Consider the following 26,592-nt stretch of genomic DNA (forward strand, 5'->3'; position numbering starts at 1 on the left):
TGATAATCGGGGGGCAGCACTGTGTGGTGGAGTCAGGTTGGTAGAGGACCTTTGTCTTACGGATGTTTAGTGTAAGGCCCATGCTCTCATACGCTTTGGTGAAGGTGTTGACGATGGTTTGGAGTTCGACCTCCGAGTGAGCACAGACGCAAGCATCGTCTGCATACTGTAATTCGATGACAGAGGATGGGACGACCTTGGATCTGGCCTGGGGGCGACGGAGGTTGAATAGTTTCCTGTTTGCTCTGTAAATTAGCTCCACTCCAGTGGGGCGCTTACTGAGGGTGAGATGGAGTATTGCAGCAAGGAAGATCGAGAAGAGTGTTGGTGCGATGACACAGCCTTGCTTGACCCCGGTTCGTACTTGAATTGGGTCTGTGGTGGAACCGTTGGTCAGGATCACGGCTTGCATGTCATCATGAAGCAGGCGGAGGATAGTGACAAACTTTTGCACAGATTCAGGCTCCTTCTCACAGCAGTGAGTTCTTTAAAGGTGTATTGTCTTTGTGAAAAAACCTAAGCAACTATTTTTTTGTTTGGAAAGGACTGTGCATGTCTTTCCTCATCAGACTTAAGTCATATGCAAGTGATGTGAGGATGTGTTTCAACTTGATGATTGCATCATGTGTTTGGCAGCGCTTTTCCTCTTTATAAATATATTTTCATGAAGACAGTGACTCTTCAAAACATTCACACGGAATCATATACCTGAGTTTGTTGCATTATGTTCCCTCGGGGTTACTGGTGCTGTGGAAACAGCCCTATTTATATTGTGGGGCAGTTTGGATGCCATTTTTGTGTACAGCTGTTTTTAAATCACAATTCGTGACTTTGTCTCTCATCGTTGTATTTTTCCCAGTGGCTTTTCCTAATCCAGTAATGTTTTTTAAAAAAAGCAACAGTATTGCTGGCCTGTAATGAACCACCTGAGCAACTGCAAGTGACCAGAAAGCATAACTTTCAGTTTCAAGACTCCTTGGCCTAGAAATTGGGTTGAGGCGCCAAAGTGGCACCAAGTTCGCCTGAGCGCTGATTTTTGCGCAGCCTTCCTTAGCATTAACGAACGTCAGAAATTCAGTTTCAGCGCCCCTAGAGGGAGACGGGGCGAGGCTCGAGGCGCTCTGCGTCCCTCTTAGGGCGCTGAAACTGAATATCGCAGCGCAACGTGCCGCAGCGCGTGCACGCTGCGGTACTGCAGGCCTTCCTCCCATTGTTAAGGGGGAGGGGCCTGTAACAGCACGATGAGCGATCGCGAGTGCCGGCAAAAGAGCCCGGCACTGAGGAGAAGTGCCAGACTCTCGGGAAACAGCCGGCAATGCCGCGGCGGGGGGGGGTCAGGAGGCCGGGGACAGAGGTGCTGGCAGGCGGCTGCCGAAAAAGGCGTTCACTGCTAAATATCGCGATCGGGGCGCTAATGGGGCGCTGTGCACACCGATGACGTCATCGGTGGCGGCGCAGCGCAACAGGCTAACGCCACCATTAGCGCCCCCGCTGAATATCGCGGGAGGCGCGGCCAGTGGCGCTAAGCCACTGACTGCCCTCTTTAGGCGCTAATAGGTGCCGCTACAGACCCAATTTCTCCCCCCTTGAGTTTTGGGAATGCTGCTTTAAGAAACTAACTCTTATGATGTGTCTCAGATACAGCAGTGCCACCTCATTCACTTTACTACTGAAGTCAAGGCAGCTGTTACTCGCAGCACACTAACTGCATGCTCCATCTATTACATATGTCCCAGAAATTCGGGTCGGGGGCTTCCCGCGGGTGCAAGCCCCCAACCTGCACTTACCTAGCGCGCCGGCAGTTGAGCTGTAGGGCTCCGTGGAATTCCGATCTGGGGCCTGCTCCAGCTGCCGGCGCACAGTGCTTGCGTATCCCAGGGGCGCAGTTAGTTCGAAGCATCCCCTGGGATCACGTGGACCATGGGCAGCCAATCGGAGCAGGGAATGCTCCATTCATAAGTCTTGACAGGAAGTGCTGTCAAGACTTATAAATACTACGGCCCCAAAATAGCACTAAACCTTCAAATAATTTTTTTTTTTTTTAACTCACATTTTTTAAATAAACTATAAATTACATGAAATAGCTTTTAAACAATAATTTAAATTTTTGAAACAAATAATTTTATATTCTAATGGGGCTAAAAATAAACTTACCTTGCTTTAAAGTATTTAAAAATAATAAACCTGTGGAAAAAATGTTTTAATTTTAATTAATTCACCACTTACAGTACCTTGTAAAAAGCAGGCCTTGTGCCTGCTTTTTACATTTCTAAATTCTGCAGACTTACCCTCACGGAAAAACCTGTAAACAAAAAAAAAAAACGAACTTCCATGCGCACGCGCTGCCTCCCCCGCGCACGCATTCGACCTCTGAACCCCTGCTTTCAGAGGAACGGAAGTGCCGGTTTCCCGCGCATGCGCAGTGCATGCAGGAAACCGGCACTTCCATTGGGCCTACGGGTGAGCACCCCGTGCGTACTCACCCATGGAGACCCGAATTTCTGGGCCAATAAATTTGGTATGTGGGGCATGTATTTCATTGAAAACTCTAAGTACTGGCAGAACCTGTTACTCCTGCAGGTGGTGCTGTGATGAGCCTTTACAACAACAACTTATATATTGATATAGCACCTTTTAATGTAGTAAAACATCCCAAGGCGCTTCACAGGAGTGTTTATAAAACAAAATTTAACACCGAGCCACATCAGGAGATATTAGGGCAGATGCTTGGTCAAAGGGGTAGGTTTTATAGAGTGTCTTAAAGCAGGAAAGAGAGGTAGCAAGGCGGAGAGGATTAGGGAGGGAGTTCCAGAGCTTGGGGCCTGGGCAGCTGAAGGCACTGCCAGCAATGGTGGAGCGATCTATAATCAGGGATGCTCAAGAGTCAGAATTGGAGGAGCACAGATATCTCGGTGTGGGGGGGGGGGGGTGGTTGTGTGGCTGAAGGAGATTACAGAGCTAGAGGGGGGGGCGAGGCCATGGAGGGATTTGAAAACGAGGATCAGAATTTTACAATTGAGATGTTGCTTAATGTTAAAGATGTTACACGATGCGAGACACTATAGCTGCTATTCAATAGTGAGAGTATATCACGCTGTGAGTGCACAGTCTGGCCACCGGGTTCCCACAAATTGTTCAAAATGCTTTCTGAAAATTTTTCAGTAGCAATTTTCTTTCTCCGTATCGAAAGTTTCTAATGTCCAAAATAAGGGTTCAAATAAAAATAGTTAAAAATCAAAAAGTTAAATATCTCACAATAACATGATTAAATCTACTCATTGAATTGTCTTTTGTGGTTTTTTAATGCCTTCACTAAAGCTTTTAATTGAAGGTCGAAACCTCTCCCAAAAGCCTGGGCTTGATCATTTTGCCCAGTGCTGCGACTCCGAGCTAAATTTAAATTGTGCAGTCTGAGCATGTGCAGCGTATCTAATTGCACACGATGCATCAGCAACAGTGTGCTGGATTTTACCATCCGTGGCGGGTCCCGACCTTGCTGCTGGCTCCAGCCCGCTGTGTGGAATGACTTTCCCCTGATAGGGCTTGTTAAGCCCGCCCAGCGTGTTTCCCAGCCAATTGAAGGAAGCGGGTCTGATGATGTCATTTGATGATGCGCCATCAGCCGGTTTCCTTAAAGGGACCATGCACAAATTGATTTTGCCATTTGTGCTGACCGTATTCTACAGCATTGAGGTGCTGCAAACACTGACGAGCAATGCACAAAGTTGCACGGCTTCACCCAGGCTCTTTCATGACTCCCTCCGTATGCTTATGGAGGGAGTCAGAGCACATCGGGAGGTTCTCTTCCCTTCCAATGGGCGGAAGAGACCTCCCCAGGCGACCAACGCAGCCTGGTTGCACATTGCACAGGGGGACACAAGCAGGGATGTTGTCGGGAGGACCAGGCTGCAGTGGCACAAACCTTTCAATGATCTCAATAGATCACGAAACGTTACTGCAAAGCCACACTCAACCTCATCCTGCTGTGTCACTCATCACATCCCCATCTCTCTGCCTTCCTTACCCTACTCCTACACATCCTTACTCACACCAACTTACCTTGCACCTCCACCCATCCCTCTCTATCTACATTATCACTTCCCCATTTCACTAGCCACCCCTCACACTCACCCTCATCCTAGTTCAATCATACCAACTAACAACACACAAGGGTATGTTTTAGCCAATGTTCATGTGAAGTTTCTGTTAATGTGCTGTTAAACATTGAAATCTTTATTTTCAACACTTTCAGTTCTTGGACTTGTATACACCTTTGGAAGTAGCTTAGTGAGTTGCAGTGAGACCTAACAGTACCCCTTGCAATGCTGATGAGTGTGAAAGGGATGGCTTGGTCATTGTAGGGATGCTTTATGGTGTTGGTGTGGGGTAGTGCCAACCTGGCACATCATGTGACAGCCAGGGTGTGCAGCATCAAGTGAAGTAAATCTGGCCATGATGAGGCCATCCCTGGCGTCCCAGGCAGCAATGTGGTCGGATGCTGATGCCCCCTGTCCTGTGCAGCATCAGGCAATTGTGGAGAAGGTTGGTGTTGTGGGTGCTGCTGGTGTGCCTGGTGATGCCTGTGTTGGGGCTGATCGTGGTCAGATTTTGAGGACGAAGGTGAGAGAGTTTCAAGGGCACCGATGCTGATGGAATAGATGGCAGGTGAAGTCGAGATGACAGAAGCGATCAGTCAATGGTGGGAGAGGTAATGAGGTCAGACTGGATGGAGACTTGTGTAAAGACTTGCAGCATTCTGAATCTGTAGTGGAAATGCAGTTTAGAGAGGCTAGTGGTTAAGGGAACATATTTCAATCAGCTGGGAGATTTGGCGTGACATTTGAAGCTGTCAACTCATCAGCTGATTCACTGGCCACTGACCTCCCACCTCGGCTTCATTGACGAGGTCTAGGCACAGCGGGAAATCGGTAGGTGACCTGTCAAAGCCAAAAAGCTGGGGAAAAAGCATTTTTAAGTGGCTGTAAACAAGCCACTGATTATTTCAATTGCCTCCCCCTACGCTGCATGTCGGGTCTGTTCAGCGTTGGCAGACCCGACATTTGGGAAAGGCGCGTGGCCTGCTGTCAAAAAAGCCCACTTTCCCACCTGACCCGCCACCGAATGCGCCCACTGACCGCCGCCCCCCCCCCTGCAAACTCTGCCCAATGTTCCCCCTAAGGTGCACAGCCATGCATCAATCCCGAGGTCCCGCGCAGGCCGCTCACCAACTGCTGCCACTGGAAGAGATACCGTGCAGCAAATTTAAAGGTCTTGCACAGCTTGGGCACTTAGAAAATAATAATAGGATTGGGCAGAGTCAACGCAGATTTATGAAAGGGAAATCGTATGTGACAAATCTGTTGAAGTTTTTTGTGGTTGTAACTAGCAGAATAGATGATGGGGAACCAGTGGATGTGGTGTATTTGGATTTTCAGAAGGCATTCGATAAGGTGCCACACAAGAGGTTATTAAACAAAATTAGGGCTCATAGGATTGGGGCTAATATACTAGCATGGATTGAGGATTGGTTAATGGACAAAAAACAGAGAGTAGGAATAAGTGGGTCATTTTCAGGTTGGCAGTCTGTAACTAGTGGGGTACCGCAAGGATCGGTGCTTGGGCCTCATCTATTCACAATCTACATCAATGATTTGGATGAGGGGACCAAATGTAATATATCCAAGTTTGCTGATGATACAAAGCTGGGTGGGAATGTAAGTTGTGAGGAGGATGCAAAGAGGCTTCAAGGGGATATAGACAGGCTAAGTGAGTGGGCAAGAACATGGCAAATGGAATATAATGTGGAGAAATGTGAAATTATCCACTTTGGTAGGAAAAATAGAAAAGCAGAGTATTTTTTAAATGGTGAGAGATTGGGAAATGTTGGTGTTCAGAGGGACCTGGGTGTCCTTGTACACGAATCACTGAACGTTAACATGCAGGTACAGCAAGCAATTAGGAAAGCAAATGGTATGTTGGCCTTTATTACAAGAGGACTTGAGTATAAGAGTAAAGACGTCTTACTGAAGTTATATAGGGCCCTGGTGAGACCACACCTGGAGTATTGTGTACAGTTTTGGTCTCCTTACCTAAGGAAGGATATACTTGCCATAGATGAAGTGCAACGAAGGTTCATCAGACTGGTTCCTGGGATGGGGGGATTGTCCTATGAAGAGAGATTGAGTAGACTAGGCCTATATTCTCTAGAGTTTAGAAGAATGAGAGGTGATCTCATTGAAACATACAAAATTCTTACAGGGCTTGACAGGATAGATGCAGGGAGGATGTTTCCCCTGGCTGGGGACTCTAGAACCAGGGGTCACAGTCTCAGAATAAGGGGTCGGCCATTTAGGACGGAGATGAGGAGAAATTTCTTCACTCAGAAGGCGATGAATCTTTGGAATTCTCTACCCCAGAGGGCTGTGGAGGCTCAGTCGTTGAGTATATTCAAGATAGAGATCGAAAGATTTTTGTATATTAAGGGAATCAAGGGATATGGGGATAGTGCAGGAAAGTGGAGATGAGGTAGAAGATCAGCCATGATCTTATCGAATGGCAGGGTAGGCTCAAAGGGCCAAATGGCAAATTCCTGCTCTTATTTCTTATGTGAAGTAAAACTTGTCTTTTTTTTATTTAAAAAGAGATGTGTGTGTATTTATGCGAAAGAGAGAAATTACTTCTCATTACACAGCTTTTGTTTAATGTTCTTTAAATGCTAAAAAGTGCATTAGTGTGTGTGTGTGTGTGGACAGAGCAGAGAGAGTGGAGTCAGGGAGAAAGAAGAATGAGCTGTTTCTTCATTTAACAATGCTTTAACTTTCAAAAAAAGTTTAATTTTGAAGCCAGCTAATTATCTGAACCTGTTGGCTAGAAAGGATCAACACGTGCATCTGTGCCCCAGAGATTCTCCTTAACAGCTGTGAGACAGAGAAAAGCAGCTTTTTCCTACATCCTAATGATTTTTTGGTTAAAAAAATCAAGTTGAATTTTGAAAGCAAACATACCACTTTGAGGGCAATGGAGAGGAGATGGGAAACTGGTTGAAGGCGAGGAGGGCTCGGGCCTCTTAGCACCCACCCATGGCGGAGGGGATGAAGAGTTAAGGGTGAAGTGAATGACCGTGAAGGATGGGGGAGAGGAGCATATAGGGTTGAATGGGTTGTTCATAGAGGACAAGGCAGGCATAGTGATGCGAGTAAAGGCGGTAGGAGGGTAATGGGTAGTGGCGAGGTGTTGGGGGGCAACAGCAGTGTTTTGGGGAAAGGATGTGATGGGAGCCCCTGAGGGCCACATCTTACCTGTAACCCCCCCACCCCCAAATGCAGTCTGCAACCGTTGTGGGTCATTTCCCCACCACACCACATCACACAACCCTTCTGAAAGGGAAAAAAAATAGAAAAAGAGAGAGAAGCAGACAGAAAGAGATGGAAAAAGAGTTGAGGGGAGAGAAGCAGCAGAGAGCAGACGGACAGAAGCTGAAGAGGAGTGACTGAGAGAACCAGCAATGTGAAGGTATCAGAGACGGGTCATATTCTGAAACTTACTGTGTGCAACACCATGAGAGATCAACCAGTAATACTTAATTTTAAACCCAAGATTACCAAAAAATTAAATTTGTCCTTTAAAAAAATTAATATTGGGCCAAGTTTGGACATTGCATAGAAGTGCTGGTGCTGTTGATAAATTAATGTATGAATGACTGAGATGGCAGGACACTGACAAACCGCACCGAGGTCTTTCCATGGAGTTTCACCAAAAGATGATCGGTGCAGTGTAATGGACAAAATAAATCCTCGTACATTGTTCTCTCATCAAGGGAAGTGCAGTGATATTATCAGGACTTGCCCACAGTGATACCAGCAGGACTTGCCCACAGTGATACCAGCAGGACTTGCCCACAGTGATACCAGCAGGACTTGCCCACAGTGATACCAGCAGGACTTGCCCACAGTGATACCAGCAGGACTTGCCCACAGTGATACCAGCAGGACTTGCCCACAGCACCACCCAGATGCTCTGGCATTAAGCAGACCCTCATATACAGTAGCAGATGCTGATCATATTTTTCCCAGCATCAATCCTCTTGTCACTTTAAATTGATAGAACTGCAATTTCTGACTTGAAACTGAGATAAAGCAGTTCTGTCGGCGGGGGCAGGTGGTCTCGAGCTATTGCCTACTCGCACTGCTGTCACTTGGATTACTGTTGCCGATGACCGCCCAGACAAGGACAGGAGTTCTGTAAGATAAAGAAAGCAGTGCTTCTGACTTTGGAGGTGCCAAAACCCACTTAAGAGATGGCTTTCGTCAGCAACTCCAGAGGCAGCTGTCCCTCCAGCAATAATACAAGTGTTGCTAACTGGCTCAGTCCACCCATGTAGTCTAATGAAGCAATTTTGCACTTGAGACAAGCATTACTTTTTTCCTGTGTGAGATTAAAAAGGTCTGAGATTTATAGGCTGTGTGTAAATCAGACAGGTGTAAGGCTGGTTAGCACTTGCTGGCTGTTTTTCCCTGAGGTTATGGTTGGCTGGATCCCAGAGATTTACAGTAACAGTGAATTGATGGCATGTGAAAAGGAGTTGCCACAGATGCCCTGCTGTGGCCAAATTCCTGCTCTCGGCCCTGTCCTGTCTGGGTGCACCGCCCACTACCGGGCTAGTGCGCACCCATCACTTGCCCCCACCGCGCCCCCCCCCCCCCAAATACAAATCGAGGCCTTAGTGTCAACAGGATATTCAGCTGTGAGAGCCATCACAGTACATTTTATTGCAAAATGATCCCAGGGACAGTGGCACTCAGACAGACACCCGTGCTCTCTGTGTACCATTCTCCCCTGCTTAATTTACCCAGTGCCACTGCCCCTGATGGACACCTGTTAGAAACCGTGATTACCACTGGTAAAAGGGGGAATCTGGATCTGCACCTTGACATTTAAACAGAGACCCAGGAGTTGCTTGGGAACCTCAAGGAAATCTATCTTTATTGTCACTGGAACAACAAAAGTCAGATTGTTTGTGTTTAGAAATGTAGCCGATGGCAAGAGGCAGTCACTGGCTATCGATTAGGAGTAGGAACCATGGCCAATTAGATAGAATTTACTGCACGGAAACGGGCCAGTCGGCCCAACTGGTCCATGTAGGTGTTTATGCTCCACAGGAGCCTCCTCCTCCCACCCTTCTTCATCTCACCCTATCAGCATATCCTTCTATTCCTTTCTCCCTCATGTGTTGATCTACCATTCCCTTAAATGCATCTATGCTAATTGCCTCAACTACTCCCTGTGGTAGTGAGTTCCACATTCTATCCACTCTCTGGGTAAAGAAGTTTCTCCTGTATTGGATTTATTAGTGACTATCTTGTAATTATGTGCCCTAGTTGTGGACTCTCCCCCGCAAGTGGAAACATCTTCTCTACGTCTACCCTGTCAAACCCCTTCAGAATTTTAAAGACCTCCATTAGGTCACTCCTCAGCCTTCTGTTTTCTAGAGAAAAGAGCCCCAGCTGATAGTTCTGGTATCATCCTTGTAATTCTTTTTTGCATCTTTTCCAGTGCCTCTATATCATTTTGTAATATGGAGACCAGAACTATGCATAGTTAAGTGTGGTCTAACCAAGGTTCTATACAGGTTCAATTTTGTTCCTCTAGAAATGAACCCCAGTGCTTTGTTTGCATTTTTTATGGTCTTGTTAACCTGCGTTACTAATTTTAATGATTTGTGAATCTGTACCCCTAGATCCCTTTGCATCTCTACCCCATTTAGACTCTTATTTTCCAAGTAATATGTGGCCTCCTTATTTCTCCTATCAAAATACATCACCTCACATTTATCTACATTGAAATTAATTTGCCATTTACATGCCCATTCTGCAAGTTTATTAACGTCTTCTCGTATTTTGTCGCATTACTCAATATTAACTATACTACAACAACAACAACTTGCACTTCTATAGCACCTTCAACATCCCAATTTATGTTAGCTGCAAACTTGGAAATTGTTCTTCTGCTTCCCGAGTCCAAATTGTTCATGTAAATGGTGAACAACCAGCACCGATTCTTGTGGAACACTACTTCCCACCTTTTACCAGTCTGAGTAACTACCAATAACCCCATCTTTCAGTTTTCTGTTTTGTAGCTAGCTTGCTATTCATTCTGCTACTTGTCCCCTGACTCAACAGGCTCTGACTTTAGTCATGAGTCTACTTTGCAGTACCTAATCGAAGGCCTTTTAAAAATCCAAGTATACTACATCTATTACATTACCCTTATCTACTCTTTCTGTTACTTCTTCAAAGAATTCAATAAGGTTGGTCAAGCATGACCTTCCCTTTTGGAATCTGTGCTAACTACTCCTTATTATATTTTTGGTTTCTTGATGTTTTTATATTCTATCTTTGAGTAAAGATTCCATTATCTTTCCTACCACCGACGTTAAGCTAACTGGTCTATAGTTCCCTCGACTTCTTCCCTTTTAAAATATAGGAATAACATTAGCTGTCTGCACTATTCCCTTTTCTAATTAATTTATATATATAATAATGCCTCTGCTATCTCTTCCCTAGCTTCCTTTAGTATGCACGGATGCAATCCATCCAAAGTAGACGTTTATCCTCTCTAAATTTGACTAGTTTATCAATTATCTCTCCCCTCCCCCTTTCTATCTTAAATGTCTTGATCACTTTTTTGATCACTTCTTCTAATGTGAAGTCCACCCTGTTAGTCTCCCTGGTAAATACTTTGTCATTCCCTTCCAATTTGAGGTGCTAACAATTCAAGTGCACTAAATAACATTGAAGGGGGGGGGGGGGGGTGGGCGCAAGGTTGAACGTAATCTTGATCTGTACAACTCATGCTACACCTTGCAGTGAATTTACTCCGTGAGTCATCAGAAAGGGAGGTGACATTTTTGCAGCTTTGTAAGGATCAGAATATGCAACCTGTGACAGCAGAATTAAAAGCCTTTTAACCCTGTCCTGATTTTGGAAACTTCAGTTTCATCCTCAAGGGTTAACCAATAGTTGTTGCTGTTTTTTGAGAGTTAAACAGCTTAGTGGCAGAATAATAATTTATGCAATGTTCTGGAAACCTTCCCGCCCACTCCCCACCACCACAGCTTTTGCATTTTTTAAAAACATCTTTCATTTAAGTAAGATTCGGTGCTCCGGTATTTGCATTTTAATAGCTTCCATTCTCTTGGTGCAGTGTTGGTTGTTCTAAAGACTGACTTAATACTACAGAACTATCAGGGAAGTAATCACTCATAGAGTATGGCAAGGTCTCCAGTTTGACCTCTGGTCTATGCTGGTGGTTAATCTTGGTTTGAGATCCGTCAACATAAGCTCCTGTATAATGCAGGTATTATTTTGGATTGGGCTTGGCTGCGATGCCCCTCACATTTGACCCCCCTCCCCCCACACTGCTGATGCTCACTGTTTTGGGTTACACATGTAGAATGGCTTTTGGTACTTGGTACTGTGTTCCAAAATAAGTCACAACTTTCAGTGGAGGAGGGGAGAAAAGGAGAAAGAAACTGGGGGGGGGGGGGGGGGGGGGGAGGCGGTAAATAGAGCAACTTGTGTAGAGCCTCATTATGCCTGAACAATATATCGCCAGGTTTTATTTGCAAGGTGCTGCCTGTGTCTATACATGTCAGAGATGCGTACTTCCAACTACATGTTTCAACAAGCTGCTTCCATTAGACCTGACGCAGTCTAACATGACTTCATCAAATCATTTGCATGTACATGCCAGTTTAAATTTGTTTTGGAGTTGGGCAAATTCACATGTAGAATTAATACAAGGTCTGGTCCGACTCGACCTATAGCCCTACAACCACACTGGTCAAGATCAGCTAACTCTGCATTGACCCAAGACCTTCCTGGTCCCGATGGCTTAACTGACTTGCTACATAAACTCTCTTGAGCCATGTGGTTCAAATTTTAAGCCATTCTAATTTTGTTAATGGTCAAATAATGTTTTTTATAGACCTGATTTAATTGTCAAGTTGCAGTGCAGTTTTCATTGCGCTGCTATCCCAAAATGTAATTTTAATATTTAATTGCCCTTAGTAGCACTTTTGAATTATATGTAAATGTGGCTGCTGGTGCTCTCCAGCACAAACACTGTTAATATTGGGAGACCCGTGCTGATCGGTTAAAGGGAACAGTAACTAAAGCTGAATATTATCAGAGGTAATTACCTACTCCGAGACCCTCCTCTTCCACTGTTGACAAGTTCTTGCCCAAAGAGTTACTGCTTGGTGATAAATCCTTTATAAGGCTTTGGCTTTTCAGTTAATCCTTTGTGGATCCCTGTCAACATCCATTCCAGACAGGAGTGTGTAGAGACTAGACTGATGTCCCATGGCAGATTTTAGTCTTGGGCCTCTGCCAAAGAAGAGTTTCTATACAGCATCTGTAATTATTAATATATTAGATAACTGTGTTTTAGAAATAGCTAACGTTAAGATTGAACCTGCCTTTCCTTACACAACTAAAAGTTGGAGTCCTGCTGTCTACAAAAATGATCTGTAGAGGAGGCAGGTTGTGGAAGCTTTGTCCTGGGTGTTAATCTAAGTATATTTGGCCAAGGCATGGCGAAGGTGCTGGGCATCCTATGTGGTCCCTGGCGCATTATTCGTCCTGTGTCCTACTGTCACATTTGTGGCATGTGTAAGATGCCATTTTGATTTATAAAAGATGTGGGGGGGGAATTGAGTCGTGCCCCTTTTGGGGCGCTAACTTCGCCGGAGCGCTACACCCAAAAAATTAGCGCCCCCGTGGCCGAAATTCATCGGTAGCACCCCAAGAGGGAAGCGGGGTGCTACTGGAAGCGCACCGCCTCTGTCTTGGGACGCTGCGAGGGAATATCGCGGAGCTACGTGCCACAGTATTGCAGGGCTTACTCCCCTTCTTAAAAGGGGAGGGGCCTTGTGGAATGCGACCCGGGGCCCAGCTGGGCCACCGCGATGGAGCGAAGCCAGCACACCGCGCGGGGGTGGGGGGGGGAGGCCAGGGGCGGCAACAGAGGCAGGTGCTGGCAGGCGGCCAGCAACAAAAATGGCTGCCCGGCACCTCGCCTTTAATTAGCGCCGCAGGTAGGCCCCCCTGACCCCGTCGGTGATAGCGTCCGGCGGTAAGTTAGGGGACGCTACCGAAGATCGCAACCGGGGCGCTCCACATGGCGATGACATCATCGCCGGCAGCGGGGCGCTAGCGCTTACTGCCGCCGCTAACCTCCCGCTGAATTTCGTGGGAGGCGCTAACAGCGCCGCGCCCGGGTGCTACTTGCTCACCCCACACTCTCCGAGCCCTGAACTCACCCCACACTCTCCGAGCCCTGAACTCACCCCACAGTCTCCGAGCCCTGAACTCATCCCACACTCTCCGAGCCCTGAACTCACCCCACTCTCTCATGGGGTTGGGGTAATATAGTAGCATGGATAGAGGATTGGTTAATGAACAGAAAACAGAGAGTAGGGATAAACGGATCTTTTTCAGGTTGGCAGGCTGTAACTAGTGGGGTGCCGCAAGAATCAGTGCTGGGACCTCAGCTATTTACAATCTATATTAATGACCTAGATGAAGGGACCGAATGTAATGTATCCAAGTTTGCTGATGATACAAAGCTAGGTGGGACAGTAAGCTGTGAGGAGAACACAGAGTCTGCAAAGGGACCTAGATAGACTAAGTGAGTGGGCAGTAAGGTGGCAGATAGAGTATAATATAGGGAAATATGAGGTTATTCACTTCGGTAGAAAGAATAGAAAAACAGAATATTTTTTAAATGGTGAGAAACTTTCAAATGTTGGTGTTCAGAGAGATTTGGGTGTCCTCGTGCAAGAAACACAGAAAGCTAGCATGCAGGTACATCAAGCAATAAGGAAGGCAAATGACATGTTGGCCTTTATTGCAAGGGGGTTGGAGTATAAGAGTAAGGAAGTCTTGCTACAATTGTACAGGGCCTTGGTGAGACCACACCTGGAGTACTGTGCACAGTTTTGGTCTCCTTATCTAAGGAAGGATATACTTGCATTGGAGGCGGTGCAATGAAGGTTCACTAGATTGATTCCTGGGATGAGAGGGCTGTCCTATGAGGAGAGATTGTGTAGAATGGGCCGATACTATCTGGAGTTTAGAAGAATGAGAGGTGATCTCATTGAAACATACAAGATTCTGAAGGGGATTGACAGGGTAGATGCTGAGAGGTTGTTTCCCCTGGCTGGAGTGTCTAGAACTAGGGGGCATAGCCTCAGGATAAGGGGTAGGCCATTTAAGACTGAAATGAGGAGGAATTTCTTCACTTAGGATTGTGAATTTTTGGAATTCTCTGCCTCAGAAGGCTGTGAATGCTGAGTCTTTGAGTATATTCAAGGCTGAGATAGATAGATTTTTGGATTCTAGGGGAATCGAGGGACTTGGGGATCAGGCGGGAAAGTGGAGTTGAGGTCGATGATCAGCCATGATCTTATTGAATGGCGGAGCAGGCTCAAGGGGCCGTAAGGCCTACAGCTGCTCTTATTTCTTATGTTTCTCCGAGCCCTGAACTCGCCCCACTCTCTCCGAGCCCTGAACTCTCATCCCACATTCTCCAAGCCCTGAACTCACCCCACTCCGAGCCCTGAACTCGCCCCAGACTCTCCGAGCCCTGAACTGGTCCCACACTCTCCGAGCCCTGAACTCGCCCCACTCCATTGCAGTTCAGGCCTTGCGAAGCCTCGGGCTCCCATACTTGGCACACTAAAAAGAGAACACCTCTCGCATCAGCGGCGCCGCAGACTTGAGCCAAGTAGACTTTCAGTACAACAGGTTGTCGATCGATCACTCATTTAATAACAGAAGATTTTTTACTATTTTACACTACATTTTGTGTATTTAAGATAGTATCTGACTACCATCTGAATTTATGTTTATACAATGTTCCCTCTAAATTTGGTGAGCGGCCTGCGCGGGTCCTCGCCATTGGTGCGGCCCTCAACAGCTCACCAAAACTTGTTTTGGGGATGCTCAAAGCTAGGGAATTTCTGGCCTACGATCTGTGACACAATTGTGGTAATACTGCGCTATGTAATGAGAATGTAATTGGGGGAGAAATTATTTTTAAAAAAAAACTAAATTAAAAGGAAAAAAAACAAACAATCAGTGAATCGCCATACTATTTAATTTACAGTTTAGCCTTTCCGTTCCCTTAACTGCAGTATAGTTAGTTCAAAGGAAACCTGTTTGAAAAATCATGCATCATAATGCTAGAGTCCATGACAGCAATGGTGTGTCTTGACAGTTCACCAGCCCATTTTTAAAAATAAGGACAGTGCGGTATTCTCAAGCTAAATGACAGCACAGAAGAAGCAATAGTGACAGTCTGAGGGAGAAAGAAAAGTTAAAGCTAGTATTTGTATAGCGCCTCATCGCATCGGCCAGAAACATGAATTAAATAAACTGTTCACTGGATTGTGCTTTTAAAGCAAGCTTTCTGTCCAGCTCTGTTTTCGGATCACAGTGAGCTTCTCTGAAAGGGCTTCAAGTGCACTTGATTTGTTTAACAGTGTTTGTTCCTTTTGTTATTTAGAAACCCTATTGAACCCTAATGACCGTAGCCATGCTGTGCTAACTGTTAACTCCCATTAATTACGTCTTTGTTTATTTACACAGCCACTAACCAATCCATCATGTACTAGGAGCTAAATATGTTTTAAATGTCTTTTATTGGTTATTTACTTCCAATTGATCATTGTGAGGCCCAGTCAGATGTCGCAAATATTTGATTTACGCTTATTTGGCAACCTTTTTGCTAGATTAGTTTTAATTAGTTAACTTCAGATAAATGGATACTTAATCCACACATCAGATCTCACTGATACTGTAATCCAGAGAAGGAAGGTGCAGATTGGCATGGGTTAAGGTTCAGGGACCTCCAAGCGCATAAGAAAGAACTTGCATTTATATAGCGCCTTTCACGATATCAGGCCATCCCAAAGAGCTTTACAGCCAATTAAGTATTTTTTGAAGAGTGGTCACCATTGTAATGTGTACATCGATGGTGCTGGAGTTTAAGCAACTAAAGCCAGCACAAGAGCACAAACTTACTATGGCTTGTCCAGCTAGGATTGCTTTTTTTATTCGCGCACTGGCTTGCAGGGTTATTTGGAGCCGAGTGGTTAGAATCCCAGCAGTAATGTGACTCAGAAGTTGGACAGGCCTGCCACAGAATCTACCTTTTCCTGCCACAGAAAGTGACCTCAAGGTTTCACTGCAGATCACAGGCCTTTCTCTCCAGGGTGCATTGGACAGTGAGCTGTTCAACCATCACCAATGCTGTAGAATACTGCAGACCTGGTTTACTCCGGTATTGGATTATCAAGTCTGCCAAAGAGGTTGACGCTAGCTGCTTCCTGATGCGTAGGTCTCACGCCCCAATTCGCTAAGGCTGGTGGCCAGTTTTATCGGATCCTGCCTACAAGTTTGTTGCCCTGTATTGGCCATAGAGAAGGAACACAGCAATGAGAGGCTTCTTTCGCTTTCAGTCCCATACACTCTGCGGAACTGCGATACAAGTGTCTGGAAGGTACAGCTCTAGGCTGGGAGCATCCTGCCCATTGCTGTTTTACCAAGTTGGTGCAAGCGTGCTTGAGCATTGAGGTAGCATCTGTGTTTGTCTGTACATTGTTTATAGTGCAGCACTACAAACATTGAAGGGCTGAGGTACAATACAGGTGCAGAGCTGACTTGCCCTTCCAGTCATGCTCACTAGTTATCTACTGAGTTGCCTATCATCAGGGTCCTCAGAATACAATGCAACCTTGATGTCAGTTTCTGTGGCAGAAAAATGTAAATTCTGTGGCAGGCCTGTCCAATTTCTAGAGTCACATTACTAAGTATTCTAAACTTATTTTAACATTCAGAAAATTTAATGGCATTTTTTATTGAAAAATGCCACATAAAAATAAATGTTTACTCAACTATAATTACAATCAAACGTAACTGAACCATTATTTTAATCAAATATTAATAGCTTAAGTAGTAAATTTAAAGCCCACAATGTTTATGACAAACACAATTTAACCACAAATTCAGCTAGGCCCTATGTTCTGGGATTTCCTCCCTAAATGCCTCCGTCTCTACACTTCCCTTTCCTGCTTTAAGACTCTCCTTAAAGCCAACTCTTTTTGGCTAAGGTTCTGGCCACCGTGACGAGCCAGTTTGCCCCTTTATGGTTCACAGCTCTTCTGACTGCTACCTTACTGTTGAAATTACAGACAGAGGCCTAGAAATTCAGTTGTTTGCGCCAGCCGCTAGCGCCTTAGGAGGAGGAGAAGTGGGGTGCTAAGCGGCTAGCGCCCGGGCACAGCGCGATCTGCGCCTCTCGCAAACTTCAGTTAAGATTTAGTGGCGGTGCAAAACCTTTGCGCACGCTCAGCTGCGCGCGCAGATCCTGACGTCATTTCATGGTGCAACGCCCTTTGTGCGCCCCGAACCGGAAATTCATTGGCGCCGGCCTATTGTGCGCCTGGCGCCCCTGGCGACTGGTAGAGGGGAACGGTTCCCAGTCGCTGCGGGGCGCGGGGGGCGCTAATTAAAGGGGACTCCTCCTGCAGTATAAATGGCAGCCATTTTGCACCATTCCTTCTTTGTGAGAGACGGATCTTTGGAGAGAGACAAAGGTAGAGAGCTTTCTGGTTTGGCTCAACACTCGCACAGGTACTTGTGGCTTCAGGCCACAGCTTTGCACTTGTCTTTAACTTCAGTGTCATAGCATTGATTGGAAACATATAATGGGGGCTGCAATAGGTGGAAACGTTGGGCTTCTCTATTGCATTCAAAGGGCTCAGAGACGCCGTCAGAGAGTGCCAGTCATGGCCAGACGGAGAAGGGGCAACAGGCGTCGGCAAAGGAGGCCTTACCCACCCAGGGTATACCGCCAGCAGTTCTCATATCTGAACATGTCTGAGGAGCAGTGTGTTCGGAGGCTGCGATTCAGAAGGGCGGTGGTCACTGAGATCTGCAGCCACAGCTGAGGAGCAGGACGTCTCTGTCGGTGGCAGTGAAGGTGACGGTGGCTCTCAACTTCTATGCCACCGGCTCCTTCCAATCCGCTACTGGGGACATTTCCAACATCTCCCAGTTTGCGGTACATTGCTGCATCCGCCAGGTGACCAATGCCCTTTTCAGAAGGAGACGTCAGTTCATCTCCTTCCCCATGACCGTTGACAAGCAGCAAGAGCGTGCAATGGGCTTTGCAGCATTAGCGGGCTTCCCCATGGTGCAGGGCGCCATTGACTGCACGCATGTGGCTTTGCGGGCACCTCTAGAGAATGCCGAGGATTACCGCAACCGGAAGGGCTACCATTCGCTCAACGTGCAGTTGGTGTGTGACCACAGGCAGCTCATCCTAGCTGTTAATGCCCACTTTCCAGGCAGCAGCCACGATGCCTTCATCCTGTGCCAGACTTCTGTGGCAGACATGTTCGAGGCCCAGCCTCACCCACGAGGATGGCTTCTCGGGGACAAAGGCTATCCTTTGTGCACCTGGCTGATGACCCCGCTCCGTGCGCCCAGCACCCCTGCTGAAGAGGGATACAATGACAGCCATCAAGCAACCAGGAACATCATTGAGCAAACAATCGGCGTGCTGAAGCAACGGTTCCGCTGTCTGGATCGTTCCGGGGGAGCCCTACAGTACTCGCCTGAGCGAGTGTCCCATTTTGTTGTCGTGTGCTGCATGCTGCACAACCTGGCTATCCGCAGGACTCAGCCACTGCCAGCAGACATTGGAGGACCACCAGAGGAAGAGGAGGAGGACCAGCACAGGAGGGAGGCAGAAAGTGCAAGGGCCGCCCGTCGGCGGCTTATTGCAAGTCGGTTCTAGGCCCCCTCTCAGGGAATGGCTTGTGCCAATGGCAGAAGATGAATGTAGCCGCTCCACAAGCCGTCAGCCGAGCAGGGCAACCAGGACTTCCAAAAGAAAGCATGGACAGTGCGATTTAAGAATTTTTTTTACTGTGATACCTCTGTGCCCTTCCAACATGACAAACTAATGGAGAGCAACCCCCCCCAAAAACACAAATACACCAGTCTCGGCCTTTACAAGTAAAACAAATATACCAGTCTCGGCTTTTATGAGTAAAACAAAACATTTGGCTACACCTTCTACTTTTTCCCCTGCGAGGGTGATCCGTTTCGCTTCCGTGACTAGCCCCGACCCGCCCTGCAGCTCCTCCTCAATGGGACCCCAGTGGCTGCAGCAAGGCTGGGGGAAGGCTGCTGAGGGTCAGATGATGAGACGGCAGATGCCCTTGGGGGTCGGCCTGGACCAGCTCTGGGACTGGAGGGGCCAGCTGCTGACTGCTCCAACTCTGCTTGGGCAGCAGCAGTCTGTCCAACAGCTGGTGGCAGCTGCAATGGAGGAGTGACAGTGTTGGCTGCAGGAATGCTGCCAACCTGACAGATCACGGGCACTCCCTGGTCGGCTGATACATTGGCACGCGCACGGGCCAGCACTGCAGCATGCGCAGCAATCTGCTGAGGCACAGACTGCTAGGCTGCTGCGGCACAGCGAGTGCCCCGGTGATGCCTGGCCGATCCAGCGAGTGTGGCAGCAGTTAGTGCCCATGTGGCCCTGGTCTGTGTCTGCATGACAGCAGCCAGTGAATGCACGGCACAACTGAGCACTTGGCTAGAGGCCACCTGTGAAGCAGCGAAGTCCTGCTGACTCCTAGCCTGTGCTGCCGCGATGTCCTGCAGACTCCTGGCCTGTGCTGCACTGAATTGTTGCAGACTCCTGGCCTGTGCTGCACTGAATTGTTGCAGACTCCTGGCCTGTGCTGCACTGAATTGTTGCAGACTCCTGGCCTGTGCTGCCCCGATTTCCTGCACACTCCTTGCCAGTGACTCTATGGAGTCAGGCATCCTTGCCACTGCAGCCATGAGCTCAGTGTGCCTGCGCTCAGCCTGGGCGCCCATTTCCGCTAGGAGCCGCACCACCTCTGCGCTCACCGTAGCAGGTCTGGAGGCCGCACTCGCCCTCCGGGGAGAAGGCCGCCGAGCTTCCCCACCCCTCCTGCGTTGCTGCAGCCCGCTGGTCCCCGGAGCTTCACTATCCTCCGACCCTTCCTCCCTGCTCCCCTCCAGGGAAGACATGTCACCATCATGGCCATGGGCTGCCTCGGCTGAGGGTGTCCCTGATGGGCTGGCTTCCTCTTCCTCCTCCTCTATGTCTGACTCGGACACAGTGCCAGCTTGAGGGGCCGCCTCCACACCTGGCGAGTCACCATCTGAAAGCAGGGAGGCACAAGAGTTGCTTTAGAGTGAGGACAGGGTGGCAGCGAGGGAGGCATGAGTGCTGCTGTGCACTGCATTGGTTTGATAGTGGCAAAGGATGCTGGTGTGAGGCGCAAGTGGAAAGGGAGAGGTCAAAAAGGTGATGACCTTACCATTGGTGCCCAGAACAGGGTCAGCATCTCCAGTGGCGACGGGGCCACTCAGCCGGCCTGCCATGATCCGCTCCACTCGCTGCTCGAGGTCGCTCAGTTGTTTCAGGTCAGGACGGCCTCCCCCGGTTTGTCGCTGCTGTCTTCTGTTATGCGCCAGCTTGGCCTGCAAGAGAAAGGACCGCCTCTAAGTACAGTGTCAAGCCCTGATCTTGCCCGCACTGCCTCCCATGTTCGATTAGCCCTGACAGTGTCTAAAGTCCTGATTGCGCAAGTGCTTTTCATGACAGTCCCATAGCTGCTGGATAAGGGCTGGCCATTAGGGCTTTCAGACCTGTTTGGCCATAAAGTGAGGTGCACATGCAGGGATGAGGAGGATACTGGAAAGGGTACTCACCCTGACAACCCGAGTGAGGTCGTTGAATTTTTTCCGGCACTGGGTTGGTGTCCTGCCAACCATGCTGTTGGACGTGACCCTGTTTGCCACATCCCTCCATGCTTTCCGATATTCGGCGGGCAGCGGCCTCCTGCCACTCTCAGGGAAGAGGATATGGCGCCTGCGGTCCACTGCGCCAACCAGCAGCCTCAGGTCACCCTCGCCGAAGCGCTGCGCTCTCTCCCTGGCCTTCTCCATTCTCCTGGGCGTGGAGCTGTTCCAGAAGCAGTGTTCAGGCCTTGCCTTAGGGCTGCAGTGTGCAGGGCGTGGCAGCCAAGCAATTCCACCCTCCCCCTTTAAGTGCTGACTGGCGCCTGACTGTCTGCCCTCAATGAGCACCTCGCTGCACCTGTGCTGCGCCCATCTTCGGTGTTTGCGCCCCGGATCGCCGGCTTAGCGCCTAATGATAGTCGTGCATCGCCTGCTTTAGCGCAGCAGCAACCTCTTGGGGCGATGCAACTGAATATCGGCGACGGTGGCGCTAAGTTGCGCCGGGCGCAAAAGTTAGCGAACGCCATGCTGTAGCGCCCCAAACGTGGCTATACTGAATTTCTAGGCCATAATTTCTTAGCTTTATTTTGCATCTACAGCTATATTTATTTCTAGGTTTCTCTTTGCGCCTCTGACAGTTTACATTAGACTTCTGCTCTTACTCCAGCTGTGCTGAGGTTGCTGGTAGCACCCATACCGTTACCTAGGCTTAGATGAACTAACTCGGCCCGCGCCAGGATCGATTGCAGGACTCTCTGTTCAATTGTATATTGGGCACTTTACTTGCCAACTGAGTCATTAAGGGAGCCTCAGCTTAGCCTGGTTAGGATGCTGTTTTTTCTCTCCTTTTTTATGTTTCGTCTCCCCTTCCCCCATCTCTCTTGAAGATGTTGACTCCTTGCTGGGCTATGGTTTTTGGTGCCAGTGGCCATTTGTGGATACTTCCAGCACTGGTTGCTTGATAGTATGCAGGAGCAGGAAACCATGCCGTTTTATTTTCCTCTCCATAACCCAAGGGTGTTGAAGCGAATTAGGGCACACCTGTTGACACCTTGGCTGAGATCAACTAATTCAGCGCAGACCAGAGATGGAACCTCCGACCATCCTGGTCTCTGTGACTGAGTTACTCACTTCCTTAACCAACTGAGCTTTCAGGAGAATCCGTACCGAGTGTTTTAGTTAGTGGGTGCAGAGTATACCAGTGACTGGTGCACTTGCTGACTTGGACCAAGCTGACTCGTTAGTTTGTGGGTAACTTAACCTGATAAGAGCATATTAGTATGAAGCACTGTAGCCTGGAGGTGGTGAGAATTCCGCTTGCACTCCCCACCTCCGCCTGTAGTTCAGTATCCTCTACAGGCTGACCAAAGAAGCTGTGGAGATATTCATGGTCACACATTTCAGCCTCTGAGCAGGAAACGCTGCTAGAAAAGACGATAAGCATTGCAGAGTGGAGATAGGGATCATAACCTGGAGCAGGCCTAGGTGGGCAGTCTGATTTCCACAGTAGTGCAAACAGGGGGCTTCTGATACTCATATATTTGATCTTATTTACCCTGCACTGATCAAGCACCAAAGCAAATGCAGTCAGGAAGTTGTGGTCCTCGGGAATTGTTAAGTAGCTTTACTTGCCTTTGTTCAAGGTTAACGGGACCTTTCCTGATACAATCAGCTAACATGCTGTCAGCTAGGAGCAGGCTGCTTTGTTTGATCATGGACTCGTTCAGCCACAACTCATTTGATATGGGCCACTGGGGTGGAGGTTTCCATTTTGTGTTTTTTTAAGTTCGATTTTTATGGTCACCTCTTTCAGTATAAACTGCATTCACTCATTCAGGATTTTTTAATAGTTGACTTAGATTTTGAACAATAACATCCACACTCCAGTGAGTTAGGGACTGTGCATACATTAAACTCGTTATGCTATCAGCATACAAAATTATTGGGTGGGATGAGCGGAGCAATTTGTGTAGATAAATATGCTGGTTCCCCAGACTGGTAGTCGATTGGTGATTGTTTTAATATGCTAGAGCCATTGCTGATCCTTTAAAATCCACACCAACTGGTGATTTAGTGGTCAGTGTCCAGAGCTTTTTGCAGAATTAAAAATTAATTCTCCCAACTCCTCTCCAACTGTGGGCTTGAGGCCCCACTCTACTGAACTTCAACTTTTTTTTACAGATGACAAGCTCACAGTGACATGGCCAATCTCTATAAGGATGTTAAACCCTTACAAAATGCCAATAGAATTAACTCTTCTGAGTATTCACACACTTTTTCACCTTGGTTTTGTACAACAGATCATCGTATTGTAAGGAATAAAAAAATGTCCCTTTCCTGGACAAACGCACATTCTGCAGTGTATTCTAAGGTAGTGTCAGCTTGGCTCAGTGGCAGCACACTCACTTCTGAATGAGAAGATCTTGGGTACAAAATTCACTCCCGAACTTGAACACATAACCTAGGCTGACGCTTCAGGGCAGTGCTGAGATGCTGGGGGTTTTTTTGATGAAAAGTTAAACTGCCCATTCAGGTGGATGTAAAAAAAAAAATCCCATGGCCTTATTTGAAGAAGAGCAGGGGAGTTTTCACAATGCCCTGGCCAACATTTATCCCTGAACCAACACCACTGGTCATTATCTTATTGCTGTTTGTGGGACCTTGCTGTGCGTAAATTGGCTGCTGCGTTTGACTACATAATAACAGTGACCAGACTTCAAAAGTACTTATTTGGCTGTGAAGCTATTTGGGACATCTGAAAATGTGAAGGGTGCTATATAAATGCACTTTTATTTCAGATTTCCAGCATCCGCAGTATTTTGCTTTTGCACATAATTGCAATTTCTTTCTTTGTCTCACCAAAGAGTTCAGAATCTGTCGATAAAGAAGCTCATCCTGTAACCCATCGTAGCTTGAAGCCTGAAAGCAAGCCACTCAACTGTTTGCTCAGTTTTTTGTGGTGCTAGGCCAGAGAAATCTGGGATTGGGGGAATTGACAAAACAAAGAGGGAAATCTTCACTTTCAATTACTAAGTTCCTCTGCTGGCTCAATGAGTATATGCAGCAAGTAGTTGAACCATAGAGAACCAGCAAGATCTTGTATTTGATCCCAGGTTTGTCCTGAGTTAGTTGGTTTCAGCTGGGTCAGTGGTATGGGTGCCAGCATTGATCCCAGTGAGCCTGTGTCAAGGCAGAGAAAATGGCCAGGTTCGCTGCTCTTGATTGCTATCCAGCAACCCCTGCTGGTAGTCCACGTGACTGGACAGTGAGTACAGGATCAGGCTTGGCTCCTTGCAGTTGAATATCCTCCCCACACTCTCTGTCTAGGCTCAGATATGAACCTTGGCCGTGAGGCGTGAGGTGCTAGAGGGTCCCCAGCATCCAAAGAACTGTGCTCCAGCAAGGCGTAAATGCCCCAACAGGGGATGGGAAAGAATTGATGGGAAGAAAATAATTAAAACAATAGGAAAAATACAGGAATCAGTCCAAATGTTTAATTTAGTTGTCTTAAAAAAAAAAAAAAAATACCAAACCAAAATACAACTGAGCTACCAAAAGTAAAATTGTAGGAAGGTATGGGGCCATAAATTTGTAAAGATGTTAACGTGGTTATTGGTAGAGGATGGGTAATAGATATATTAACTTGGGTTCCTGAACACACTCCCCACCATCGGGGTAGGTTATTATACTATGCTGTGGAGACATGATGGGGTAGACGTTCATCAAGTGCTGTTGCAGATCGACCATCTGTTATAGAAACCGCCTGATTTTCATCTCCATTGGTTTCAATTGAAAGTTAAATGGGAGGGTTTCTGTAATGGGCAGTCGATCCACAATGGCGGTTTTATGCCTGAGCAACAAGTTGAACATTTACCCCCATAGCCCTGAAATTGCAAAACTCCACTTCTGATGCAGCCTCTTGCTCAGCAGGAGTGCAGCTCAGAAACATTGGGGTGAGTTGGGGGTCGGGTGAGATGATAAAACTTATAAAAATCTGAAATCCGAACCCGCCCTCTTCCAGGTTTAATGGAGACAAGCAGCAAGTTCTTCTATATATCACACATACACATACACACACCGATCAATACGTGGATAGAGCCGTGGAGGCCAACACCCTGGAATCATTTAAGAAACATGATTGGGGTTGGCAATGCAGGCTGTATCTAGAAAATAGCCTTCCTCCCCTGTATTTATCTTGTGATCTTGTCATACATACAGAGCTCTTTTTGTCTGGATATTAGTCTGCAACGTTTGCAGTTCTGTGGGTTTGCATAGCATCAGTTAAACGCTGCTACCGTTGAACTATGCTATCAGATAGTGATGCAGGTAATGTGCAATGAAAAGTAACATCATTTGCTGTCTCGGGTTACTCCCTTACTGAATAAACTGGGATATTGTCATCTAATCTGCAACACTCAGAACAAAAGAGTACCTGTCATCATTAAAACATGGATTTTAAGATCTTGATCCATGCTCATCCATTCAATTACTTTTAACAACATTTTTTACTTTCCTTCCTTATAAATGTTGTCCCTTTCTCTACTGAAGGTGTGGACTCCTTGCTGTGGCATGGTTCAATAGACACTCGTTGTCCTCTAGTACCGTCCCCAAATAACCACTGGAATACGACCGTGGACAATGATTGCCAGCAGGCTATTAAAAAAAATGTTCTTGGGATGTGCGTGGATCCCTGGTTGCTCTGAGAAGGTGGTGGGGTCAATTGAGAGGACATTAAGAGGCTACGTAGTGTGGGACTAGAGTCGTGTAGGCCAGACCAGGTAGGCATGGCAGGTTCCCATCCCTGAAGGACATTACTGAACCAGTTGGGCTTTTACGACAATCCCGCAGATTTTCAGGGTCATTTTTTCTGGTGCTGGCCATTCTCCAGTACCTTGCCAAATTGGTCATTCTTTGTCTGTGAGCTTAGATGTTGTCAGCTGGCTCTTCACGCCAGGGAGGCACCACATTAGATCCTGTCCTTTTTTTAATGTTAGTCCTGACGTCATCCTTGAGTCACACTTCTTCCTCCACAACTCAATGCTTTTATGCTTGGTGACTTAACGTTGCTGTTTGTTCTTTTCTTCCCCCTCCAGCTGATTACAAAGAGAGCTTCAACACCATTGGAAACATTGAAGAAATTGCCTACAATGCCATCTCCTTCACCTGGGATGTGAACGAGGAAGCCAAGGTGAGTTTTTTTAAAAATATAATGAACGATCCTTGTTGATATTTGGATGCCCCCTCTTCACGCAGCCCCTAGTTTTACTAACCATGTGCGGCATTTCTGACGAAGATTCTTGTTTTCACTATGTTGTCCTGACCAAACCAGGTATTGGTCAGTCTGTGTCTGCAGACCTAGAGCTAGCAGTTGAAAGGTGAGGTCAAAGGGCTTATTTCGTCAACGCAGTAGCAAATTCTCAAATGGCAATGCAGAATTCTATTGGCTGGGAATTTCCTAGGAGCTGCTGCTGCAGTAACTCAGCCAGACGTACAGAAAGCCCTGTCTCCGTGTGTATATGGGGTTTCCACTGCACCTCCAGCGAAGTTACGGCAGTGGAGTGGCAGCAGCTCGAAGGAAATTGTTGTCTCAAATTGATCGTACTATAAAAGTATTTTTAATTCTTTGTGCGTTTTTTTTCAATATTTGCACTCTGATCTCATCAGAATAAACTCGATGGAATGTCATTAATCTTGAGCAGAAATGTAAGCTTTCATTACGCCAGTCTGCTGCCAGGTATTC

General features: G+C 47.1%; 1 protein-coding gene across 1 annotated transcript in view; it reads left to right on the plus strand.

The window, feature by feature from the left end:
• The window catches only part of LOC147115166 (grainyhead-like protein 2 homolog), a 155,282-nt gene that overhangs the window by 78,132 nt on the left and 50,558 nt on the right, over nt 1-26,592 (plus strand). Inside the window, exon 8 of the mRNA XM_085993467.1 lies at nt 25,946-26,040. Within this exon, the coding sequence (XP_085849593.1) occupies nt 25,946-26,040 (95 nt within the window). The remainder of the gene's footprint in view (nt 1-25,945; nt 26,041-26,592) is intronic.

This window comes from Somniosus microcephalus, chromosome 7 (genome assembly GCF_052327205.1).
Source record: "Somniosus microcephalus isolate GS21.2 chromosome 7, FLI_Smic_1.0, whole genome shotgun sequence".
Classification (NCBI taxonomy): domain Eukaryota; kingdom Metazoa; phylum Chordata; class Chondrichthyes; order Squaliformes; family Somniosidae; genus Somniosus; species Somniosus microcephalus.